Raw genomic sequence first — 12,271 nt, forward strand, 5'->3', positions numbered from 1 at the left:
AAAGAAACAGTTGATTTCCATTAATAAATGTGTTTGTACTTTTCTGATTTTTTTTCTTCTTAAACTGTGTGGGGAGTGCAAAACATAACCACTTAAGTTTCAAAAAGAGAAAGCATTTCGCACATTTATTGGCAGAAAAGACTTTTTGTACCTTCTATCCCAATTGAAAAGGGTTGACCAAAAAGTGCCAATTTTTTAAACTTAAATCTCGTTATTTGTTTCCGTATAAATTTTTCAACTGAAACTCATCAACCATTTTGAATTTCCACTTTTAACTTTTGTATCTTCTTTCCTAATGATTAGAAACTTTGCATAACCAAAAATCTAGCCTTGTTCATAAAATCATGAAATTTCAGGGCTCTAATGGAAAAATATCTTTTACCATTAAAACTCTTTATTAAAATTTTATGTCTTACAATGCTGAAACATTTAACATGAAATATTAATACATTGTTATTTTTAGAGTTGGCTGATTATGAGAAAAATGTGAGCCGAAACATCCACAAGTATAATGCATATCGTACTGCTGCCAGTACTCTTTCACGTCATCCCGTCAAAATCAGTAATGGAAAGGAAGCAAAAGCTCTTGTAAGTATGTTTAGTCATCCATTTTACAAATACAAATACCGATACAAAAGTGACGACCAGCAACAGGCTCTGGGCCCAGCTAGGCTGGTCCTAGTCAATTTACAACCCCCATTGAAGATCAACGGCCCTCTTAAAACTATCTACTCCCTTGCTCATTACCACCTCTTCCGGAAAGCTGTTCCAAGGTTCCACTACCCTGCTAAAATATTAATTTTTCCTAATATCCATGTTAGCCTGAGATTTAAATAGCTTAAAACAATGACCCCTTGTCCTGTTTTCAGTGCTAAACTTCAGCCCCGTAACATCTTTCGTTTTAATAAATTTAAACAGCTGAATCATGTCCCCTCGGTCTCTTCTTTGCTCAAGACTGTACATTTTTAGCATTCTAAGCCTGGAATCGTAGTCTAAATGTTTTAGACTTGTAGCCCGCCTTTGAACCCTTTCCAATACATTAAATCTATTTAAGCAGTAAAATGTTGTATCAATGTAAATAAGTAATTAAAAATCCACTCATGTGTTTTGGGGTTACATGAACCACTTTCATAAATGGATAAAATTGTGAGCTTTGGGGGCAAAGTGATCGGAATGTAAAAGGGGTTCCCCGATTGGATGCTGTTCTCCTTAAAGCTTTATGCATTTTTAAAGTTATTCCAAGTATGAACTTTTATTTTTTTTCTAGCTTTTATAATTATGTTAATTTTCTATTCTATTATTTTTGTACAAAATTTAGTGCTCTTTTAGCAACTCTTCCACTATTTTTAAAACAAGGCATTTTTAAATGAAGGAGTATCATTTAGTTTGTTATTGGTCAAAAAGTTGTAATTTTAACAAGTGGCCCAGGAAAAATTAATCAGTTTGGAAAAAACGGATAAAATGTCCTAATTTTACTTTAAAAAAATATGGTTTATGAATGCATGAAAATATTTAAATAAAACTTATGTGATATTCTCAAGATTACTTATGCATTTTGTAGCTTTTCCAATCACTTTTTATATACTTATTTTTGAAGTGATAAATATTAACCCATAGAATTGGTCAAAAAAAAAAAAAAATGAGTACACATATTGCACACACAACTTTTTAAAAAATAATTTTCTTGAATTAAAAAAAAAAAAAAAAAAGTGCATTTTTATGACCGTTTTCTTGAAAATAATAAGGTTGTGTTAAGGTGTTAAGCAGATTACAGGCTAAATTTATTTTATCAAAGTTTGATATTGTAAATTTTTTGGTGATGTTTCTTTTGGTTTAAAAATTAAACTACTTATTGCTGTGTAAATAGTTGGCTTTTGAAATCCCTGAGTAAATTCCATTTTTCTTATGAATTCATTGATTTCTTTTTAGCCTGGAATTGGGCAGAAAATAGCCGATAAAATCGATGAATTCATTCAGACGGGGAAGTTAGAAAAGCTTGAAAAGGTAAATGTCTAACATATTTGTTACATTGAATAAAATGTCTCCTATCCTGAGTGTAATTGTTACAAGTCACTAAAAAACAAATGGTTTTCTGTTTTAGATACGTGCCGATGATAGCAGTCAAGCCATTACTTTGCTCACAAAAGTGTTTGGAATAGGGTATGTTTTATTATTCTAGTTGCATTAACCCATTCACTGCTTATCCCGCCATGATGTTGAGGTAGCAAAATTTGCTCTTCTTGTGATTTCTAAGTGCATGACATAATTAGGAATCTTTATTCCATTATTTATCATTTAACTGTTGCTAATGCATTTTCTGAAGAATTTATATTAAAGACTCATTCACTTTGCAAGCCACATACCTTCTAATTAAATGAGGAAAGAGTTAAACTGAAAATTTGTTTGTTGCTCATAAAATTTGAGAAAAAAAAATCATGAAGAAATTCAAATTTGGTGCCGAGAATGCGAAGTCAAATTTTTCCATGAACTTTATTTTGAAGTTTATCATACTAGAGGCATATTTTCTAAAATAATTTGTAAGTGCATATATTTTTACTTCCTTTTACAAAAAAGGAAGTATTGTATTAGCAAAAAAAATTTCTCCCAAAAATCAGCCTTAATTTTCATTTTGCTCACCCCAAAATGAATGTTGAGTTTTTTTTTTTAACCCGACCACACGTAGATATGTGCCTAGGAACGTACAGACACCCGAAATATCCATTTTGACAATCTCCGAGTTAATTACAACGAATTCTCTCGTGACGTCTGTATGAACGTATGTATGTGTGTATGTATGTCGCATAATTCAAGAACGGAATGTCCTAGAATGTTTAAATTTGGTACCTAGACTCCTAGTGGGGCCTAGTAGGGCACCTTCCTTTTTGGTTGCATTCGGATGTTCCAAAGGGGGTCTTTTGCCCCTTTTTGGGAGGAAATCATTGTTAATTTCGATGTAAACTCAAGTGGTGTTATAATTTGGCAGACACTTAGGGACAAATCGGCACAGGGTTCGTACGGGTCATGGAAATCCTGGAAAGTCATGGGAAAAAAATAAACAAATTTCAGACCTGGAAAAGTCATGGAAAACAAATATTTTCATTAAAAGTCAAGGAAATTTATTTAAAGTCATGTAAAAATGTCTTGGGCAGTAAGAAAGTAACAATAACTAAAAGAGCGCTGGAAATATTGAGTGATTTAGTTATGTTTTCATATAAATTGAACGATCTCAAAAACAAATCCGAGCTTTGGAATCCAATTTCATCCGTTTGTGTGACAACCGCTCACGTTTTTTTTTGTAATGTGATTTTACTACTGGGGCATCACTAATTTTAAATTTACCATTATTTTCAGCATTTCTTGCATTTTATTTTTTGTAATAATGGACATGCACATTCTTGATTTTGCCCACGCCCCTCAAAAAGTAGTTCAGTTGCATCCAAGTTCGTTTCAACTACTTGTAAAAACTTCATTATTTAATGTATCAGAGTTTATCTCAGTATTTTAAAGGCTTTAGGAAATGAAGACTTTAGTCAGGCAATGTAGCATAGAAATAGGGGAATTATAATACTGTAAAATGGAGGTGCCCAACATACAGCTCGCAAAACTGATCCTTGTGGCCAGTTGAAATATATCTGGTTTAGAAAAATGAATTTTCTGAAAAACGTGGCTTTACTTTAATAAACGAATATACTGTCAAATAACATGGGTGATTAGATGCACTATTGACACCAAAGGGCAATGTTTTTATGAAGTGAATTTATTATTGGAAACTTAATAATAACTCATTCAATTTTTGTCCCATTCATTACTATTCTGCCCCATTTATAAAATATTTATTTAACATTTAAACATCAGTGTATTGAATTCATTATATTTTTACTCTACTTGAATTTATACGACAAAGACGAATATGAATAATTTATTAGTTTCTGCAGTGTGCACTGATATTTTTTTCAGTCACAAGTAAGTGCTGGTGTGTAGTATTCGCATTCAGGTAGTAGTGGCATTCAGGTAAAAGTTTTTCTAAAGCCCATTTCTGAAATTTGGCAAGTTTGACATTAAATAGTACTACATTCTTGAGTAACAAGGTCATGAAAATTTTTATGAAGTCATGAAAAAGTCTTGGAAAAGTCATGGAAAATTTTTATCCAGATTGGGTTTGGACCTTGTCGGCAGTTTTTTTGATCGCAAGTTTTGTCGCCAACAAAACACCTTTCCAACAAACTTCCTTTTTTACAAAAAAGGAAGTATTGTATTCGCGAAAAAAATTTCACTCAAAAATCGACTTTAATTTCCATTTTGCTCATCCCCGAATGAATGTTGTTTTTTTTTTTTTTTCCGACTTGACCCCCCATGGATAAATGCCTAAGAATGTATAGACACGCGAAATATTTATTTTAATGATTCCCGAGTTAATTACGACGAGTTTTCTCACGAAGCCTGTATGTACGTATGTGTGTATGTGCGAATGTATGTCGCATAACTCAAGAACGGTATGTCCTAGTTGAAATTTTGTACGTAGACTTCTAGTGTGGTCTAGTTGTGCACCTCCCCTTTTGGTTGCATTCGAGTGTTTCTAAGGGGGGCTTTTGCGCCTTTTTGGGGGGAAATCATTGTTAATTTCGATGTAAACTCAAGTGGTGTTACAATTTGGCGGACACTTGGCGATATCGAGAGTCTTTTGGTTCACAAGTTTTGTCGCCAACTTGGCGATAAATTTGGCTTTTTTTTTTTTTTTTAATCTGGTTTCAATTTGGCCACTGTTGGTGATATTTAGAGAGTAGACTATTGAATCATATTAAAACTGCCCATAATAAGAAAATGGCATTAAACTGGAGTAAAAGGAAGTCATGTGATGCACACATCAGCTCGTTTAGGCATCTTCTTTACTAATAATAAAGCAGAAAGTCTCTCTGTCCGGAGGATGTCTAGATGTCTGGATGTCTGTAGGATGTCTGTGACGCGCATAGCGCCTAGACCGTTCGGCCCGATTTTCATGAAATTTGGCACAAAGTTAGTATGTAGCATGGGGGTGTGCACCTCAAAGCGATTTTTCGAAAATTCGATGTGGTTCGTTTTTTATTCCAATTTTAAGGAAAAAAACTATCATAAATTACGAAATCATCATAATGTGGAACCGTAACGTGGGCACAAGCCAATTGGCGAGATACGAAATTATCATAGCGTGGAACTGTAACGTCGGTACAAGCCAATTGGCGAGAAAATTCACCATACATTATTTGTAAATATACAAGCGAACCAAAAGACCTTTAATTTTTCTATTACGGGCGAAGCCGTGCGGGTGCCACTAGTAAAATATATAAATATTCGGAAGCGACTTTGTTAAAAAAATTGAGCTGCCAGAGTGTTTATTGATGTTTCCAAGTGCTGGAGGCATTCATATAGATGATGCGAGGTTGTCTTTACGCAAATTTAATGCACAGTCATTATTTACACTGAGAATGTGTACAAATCATGGACATTGCAGCAAGCACTTTCTCTCGCCCAAGGAATAAGCCGAACATCTCTGAATCGAACATGACATTACATTTGTCACAGTCATTCTCTCGCTCACAGGGTTACAGTCCGGAGATTGGTACATGATATTAATTTATTTCAATTACTTTTCAGAGAAGTGGACTTTAGCAAATGAGCTACAGTATAACCTCGTTATCTCAAATCTTTCGGGACGGGGAAAAAATTCGAGTTCTTGAGTTATCAAGGTTTTAAAATAATTACACTAGTAACTCTCACAACTACACGTGCGCTATATGCATTTATATATGTACTATGGGACCACTTTGAATTACGATCAATAAAGTAGTCTTCAATATTTTACTAGATTTGAAATTTTATAATTGTTGAAAGTGCACAGGATGAGATTTTAAAATGAGCAATAATTTCAACTTGGTTTTTTCACCTAAAAATTTAAAAATTCTAACTTTATCTTCAACCAGTAACCCCACATTCAAAAAGTTCTCAGCAGCCAATTTGCAGGAGTTAAAGAAGCCAAATGATGAAAATGAGGAACGCATTTTCCGTTTTCGCTTGAAAACTGACGGATGAAAAATCGACCCTGTTCACAACATTTCCAAGAAAAGGGATGAAAAACGTTAAGCAATTGTCCATGGAACTGGTTTTGCTACAAAAGTTACCAAAGAAAAATTACAATTGAAAATTGCTTCTGTGCAAAAATTTTGACATATCAAGGGTTTTGAAAAATAAATTTTGAGATAACTATGGAAAATACATAGGAGTTATATAGAAAACGCTGAGGAAAATTTTCTTTTTTCGAGACATCAAGGGTTTTGAGATAAGGAGGTTTGAGATATCAAGGTTTGACTGTATATCAGTGGTGTCCAACCTTTGACCTGAGGATCAAATGCGGCCCATAAAACTGACCTGTATTGTCCTTCATGAATGCTACAAGTTAAAATTATATTCAAGAATCTTCCAAAATAACCGCAAAACTGTTCTACTCTCTCAACACAGCAAAACCCCCTAAACAATATACAGTCGGACCTCGATGTAAGGTCACTCCACGGGACTTCACAAAACTGACCTTATAAGCGGGGTGACCTTATAACCGATTCATACATATATTTATTGATAAATAAAGATGTACTTACAAGAATGTATACATTAATTCTTTTAAAATTCAATATGTCCAAAAGCATCAGTTAATTAAATTATAATAGTTCAATCGATTTAAACCAATTGAAATTTTTGGAATTAATAAGAAATTTTGAAATGCTTTTTTCAAACTTCCATTTTGAATAAAACTGCATTCAGATATGTCCAAGCAAAGAACTGATGAGCAACTTACCTTACTTAAAATTACATTAATACAGGACTGACGCGTTTTTTCTTTAATTTAAGCACAATGGTTTCTAAGTATCTTCTGAAAATTTTCTTCGGCTTCTAATGACTGGTAAAAAATGCGATATGTACATGCTGAGTGCCCACGTTACTGCTTCATACTTTAGTATCACTGTCATAGCACTCACTTTCTAGTGTTAATTTACTACGTTAATAGGAAAAATGACTTTTCACTTTTTAAGGATCGTATATCGCGGAAAATTCTTGGAAGTGAATCTATTAGGCAGTGAAATCATTTTAAGAAATCAGACAAAAGTGACCTTATAAGCGATTAATGTATTATGACCTGACCATATGTTCGACAAAGCATAACATAGAATTCCTATTCAGCTAGCTGGAACTTTAGAAAAGTGACCTTATATGTGGGGTGACCTTATAAGCGAGTGACCATATATCGAGGTCTGACTGTAGTCCACTTTTGTTATTTTGCTTTTGGATAATCCACATACTTGAATATGAGAGAACTGTTGCTGCGCTGCACAAACTTGGTAAAATTAATCGTATACTCTTATTTGGGGTTACAAGTCATCAAAATGACTTACATTTAGAAGTTGACATCTCTATGCATGGATAAAAGGGTTCCTTGTAACTTCAAAACTCATGCATGCAATTTTTTTTTCCCAAGTTATGCAGGGAGCGATTAAGATATCAGAAAGCCCTAGACCAAGCACTTTTTTGGGGCTTCCCTGTAGTCAATTCATGCAGGTTTAGCCATTGGCTAAAACAATTTTAGCCATTTGGGAGCCCTACACCAAAGCCTAGTTAATCTATTTAGTGATCAGGTCCTGGTCGTAACAGTTTGTCCCACATTCAGTTTCTGCACGAAGGAAATTCGAACAAAAAACTATTTATTTCAATCTGCAGATGACCTTTACGAAAAATCATAGATGGATTTTCTTATATGTTCATATCTTTCCCCTTTATGTTATTGATCTGTGGTGGAGGTTTATAAAACTTTAATATTTTATTTTTTAACCGAATTTTTCTGTGGTAAAAGGAAAAAAAGTGATCTTTTGTTTGCTGATTTGATAATTTTTAAACGTTTGTGCAATGGAGCCTTGAAAATTCTTAAATATCATTATTTTTCTATAAAATGATTTTGAGCCATGAATTTTTTTTTTTTTGTTTAAATGCACATAAGTCCTTAATTTTAGTTTGGAATGTCTCGAAACTTTCAAAGAAAGGAAATAAAAATGCAATTAATTCCAAGGTATTGAAAATATTATTTTTGATTAATCAAACCGAAACAAAAAACTGCAGACTGATTGTCTGCTATTTTTTGCAAATTAGTCATTTGTAAGATTATTTATATAATACTTTTTACAACCAAAAAAAAAAAAAAAAAATCGTCTATTCCTTTAATGGACTAACCCAATTCAAAAGAAAAAAAAAATGCTGCAAAGTAAGCAAAATAAAAACATAATAAAAACTGAAAACTACTATCAACATACAGAAGAAAAAAAAACATTTTTTTTTAAAGAATATCATGACAGTTTGTTGGGTATGATAAAGTAGTTTCCACCCCACCTTTCTGCCTTATCTTTGCATGTGCTTATTATTATTATTATTTTTTTTAGTGTAAAAGAATTGCTATATCACTGGGATGATTTCATAAGGTTTTATTTCTTTCAAATGTTTACATACTTTTGAGGACTTTCTGCACCGTATATTATATACTAGCGGTACCCGCACGGCTTTGCCCGTAGTAGAAAATTAAAAGGTCTTTTGGTTCGCTTGTATATTTACAAATGATGTATGGTGAATTTTCTCACCAATTGGCTTGTACCGACGTTACAGTTCCACGTTATGATAATTTCGTATCTCGCCAATTGGCTTGTGCCCATGTTACGATTCCACGTTATGATAATTTCGTAATTTATGACAGTTTTTTTTTCTTAAAATTGGAATAAAAAAAGAACCACATCGAATTTTCGAAAAATCGCTTCGAGGTGCACACCCCCATGCTACATACTAACTTTGTGCCAAATTTCATGAAAATCGGCCGAACGGTCTAGGCGCTATGCGCGTCACAGACATCCTACAGATATCCTACATACATCCTACAGACATCCTCCGGACAGAGAGACATTCAGCTTTATTATTAGTAACTAGTGGCACCCGCACGACTTTGCCCGAAGTAGAAAAATTAAAAGGTCATTTGGTTCGCCTGTATATTAACAAATAATGGAGGATGAATTTCTCGAAAATTGGCTAGGTTAAATGGCTCGCCCATGTTACGGTTCCACGTTATGATGATTTCGCAATTTACTATTCCACGTTGTGATCATTTGTTTGGAAAAAGTTTCTTAAAATTAGAATATAAAAAGAACAAAATCGAATTTTCAAAAAATCGCTTCGAGGTGCACACCCCCATGCTACATACTAACTTTGTGCCAAATTTCATGAAAATCGGCCGAACGGTCTAGGCGCTATGCGCGTCACAGACATCCTACAGATATCTTACATACATCCTACAGACATCCTCCGGACAGAGAGACATTCAGCTTTATTATTAGTAACTAGTGGCACCCGCACGACTTTGCCCGAAGTAGAAAAATTAAAAGGTCATTTGGTTCGCCTGTATATTAACAAATAATGGAGGATGAATTTCTCGAAAATTGGCTAGGTTAAATGGCTCGCCCATGTTACGGTTCCACGTTATGATGATTTCGCAATTTACTATTCCACGTTGTGATCATTTGTTTGGAAAAAGTTTCTTAAAATTAGAATATAAAAAGAACAAAATCGAATTTTCAAAAAATCGCTTCGAGGTGCACACCCCCATGCTACAAACTAACTTTGTGCCAGATTTCATGAAAATCGGCCGAACGGTCTAGGCGCTATGCGCGTCACAGACATCCTACAGACATCCTACAGATATCCTACAGACACCCAGACATCCAGACATCCTCCGGACAGAGAGACTTTCAGCTTTATTATTAGTAAAGATACAGTGAAGCACCGTTTATACGTTTTTTAAGGGACTGTATGAAAAATGCGTACAAACGAAAAATCGTATAATAGGTATAGGTCAATGTGTATTAGACTTTACAGGGACTAATTTTAAAAATGTATAATTGATAAAAACGTATAAAAGAGAAAAGTATAAACGGTGCTTTACTGTATTTATTATTTGTAGCTAGTTATTTATTTTTTTTAATCAAAACTACTTTTCGGCTGTTTTCAAAATGTGACATCGTTTGTTAGTATATCTTTAAATATAAGCTAAGAATATTTTCTGATTTCAGTCCAGCTACTGCCCAAAAGTTTGTTAGTGGAGGAATTACAAGTATTGAAGGTAAAGTATTTTTATAAATTTCATTATTAAGCACTTTTATTATACTTGGCCTGTTCAGGGCCCGATCAAGCCTAACTGGTGCCCAGGTCCTGAGTAGATGTTGGTGCCCCCCCCCCCCATGAGAAAATGCACACCATAATAAAGTCAATATTTCATACTAGAAACCTAATATACTAGAAACTACATTTTAAAGGAACATTACTACATTTGAAAGGAAACCTGGGATTTGAATACCAAACACTTGATGGTCACCACACTAATCACAGTTAAAATTGCCTTACCTTAAGACGAAAAAAAGTTAAAAAACAATTTAAAACTGCAAAAAAAAAAAAAAAAATCTTACCAATTCTGACATCAAGCTTTAAAAAGGCTTCTTTCTGGCTTTAACAGAGGCAAATGTGTCGATCAAATAATCGAAATCTATGTTTGATGTCACAGAATTTTTAATGATCAATAAGGAAAACGCCTGTAAAGTACCCTGAGAGACGTGGCTTCTCAAATGATTTTTTGATTCTTTTCAAAAAGGAAAAGGAACATTCACTGGAAGAACTGCTGATAGGCAAGGTAAGAAGAAGCTGCAGGGCTGAATCCACATTCGGAAATGTATGCGTAATGTTTAATGATCTTATCCTTCCGAAACATTCTCCAGGAACATTCAACATTCCCAGAAGGGTTACTTTTTGCAAAAATTTGAAAGTGTGTTATTCTTCTGGAAAACGTTCATACATGTCGTCCGAGTAATTATTTTGAAATTCCGGAGCTAGGGGACAACGACTTCTTTACGCGAAATGTTTTTGACTTTATGAGGTTTTGAGCTGATTTTTAAAAAAAAATTGAGCCTCCTTTCCCTTAAGCTGAGAAAAAGTAAAATAAGCTTTTAAAAAAAAAGTAAGTAAGTGAATTTAGGCTAGAGGCCCTGGGCCTGTTTGTCACAGAGTAATCTGAGGCTTGGTTTTGCTTATATTTCAGCAACTAGATCACTTAGAGACTTCTGGATTTCACTAAATGATTTGCTTAATCTTAAGGTACAACTTAACGCTGAAAAATTAAAATCCTGAAATAAAATTAATATTTCGGTTAGGATGGAAAATAGCAAATTTCATGCCATTTCCCCATTAAATGTTTATAACAGTGGCGTAGCTAGACCCGACTTTCGGGGGGGGGTTACTTCTTATATATATATATATATATATATATATATATATATATATATATATATATATAATTATATATATATATGTATATGTATAATCGCTTGGAATTTTTTCCTTTTCTTCTTTTTTTTTTCTTTCTCTTCTCTCTTCTTTTTCTCTTTTTTTTTGAGACTAACTTTTCGGGGAGGGGGGGGTTTGTCCCCAAAACCCCCCCCTTAGCTACGCCCCTGGTTTATAAAACCCATTGTTACAAATTTTGTTGCCTTGCAACAGTAATGTTAAAAGCACCCATAATGAAAATTTTGAATCAAGGCTTCTCGAAAGCAAGGATGAAATTAGCAAGGATAAATCTTAGAGAGGATTACAAGGGTTAAATTTTAGTGCAACTGCTTCAAGTTTTAGAAACGAAAACTTTTTTCCTCTTAAGTACCGAGCATTTATATGAAAAAAATAAGGTGAAGTTTCGTGACGGTAGAATTATTCCATTTCTGAACTACATTTACACTAAAGAGAATAAAATAACAGATTTTTTTCGAAAAATACCAAGCAATTTTCATAATGCACTCAAAAGGACAAAATAACTTTTCTGGGTCAGAAAGGACAATTTAAGCATTCCTGTAGTTTTCAAAAATTCCAAGAAAATGACACCACAAACAAAGAAAAGTGCGATTCTAGTCATTTCAAACCAAACTTTCCCAATAAGAAAAATATGCATGTTTGAACACGTCTGTAAAGTTATGATTGAAAGCTAGATAATGATAAGAAATTCTCTTCATGACTTGAGCCGCACTTTTCTTCGTTTGTGGTGTCATTTTCTTGGAATTTTTGATAACTGCAGGAATTCTTAAATTGTCCTTTCTGACCCAGAAAAAGATATTTTTTCCTTTTGAGTGCATTATTAAAAGTGCTTAGTATTTTTTAAAAAATTCTGTTATTTTTA

The 12,271-nt window shown here is 33.6% G+C and overlaps 1 protein-coding gene across 1 annotated transcript in view; it reads left to right on the top strand.

Annotated features, from left to right (window-relative positions):
- LOC129225785 (DNA polymerase beta-like) overlaps window positions 1-12,271 on the top strand; it is a 41,060-nt gene that overhangs the window by 1,130 nt on the left and 27,659 nt on the right. The window contains exons 2-5 of the mRNA XM_054860293.1: window positions 464-588; window positions 1,930-2,004; window positions 2,102-2,160; window positions 10,128-10,177. Of these exons, the coding sequence (XP_054716268.1) occupies window positions 464-588; window positions 1,930-2,004; window positions 2,102-2,160; window positions 10,128-10,177 (309 nt within the window). The remainder of the gene's footprint in view (window positions 1-463; window positions 589-1,929; window positions 2,005-2,101; window positions 2,161-10,127; window positions 10,178-12,271) is intronic.

The sequence above is a fragment of the Uloborus diversus genome, chromosome 7 (assembly GCF_026930045.1).
Source record: "Uloborus diversus isolate 005 chromosome 7, Udiv.v.3.1, whole genome shotgun sequence".
Taxonomy (NCBI): Eukaryota; Metazoa; Arthropoda; class Arachnida; order Araneae; family Uloboridae; genus Uloborus; species Uloborus diversus.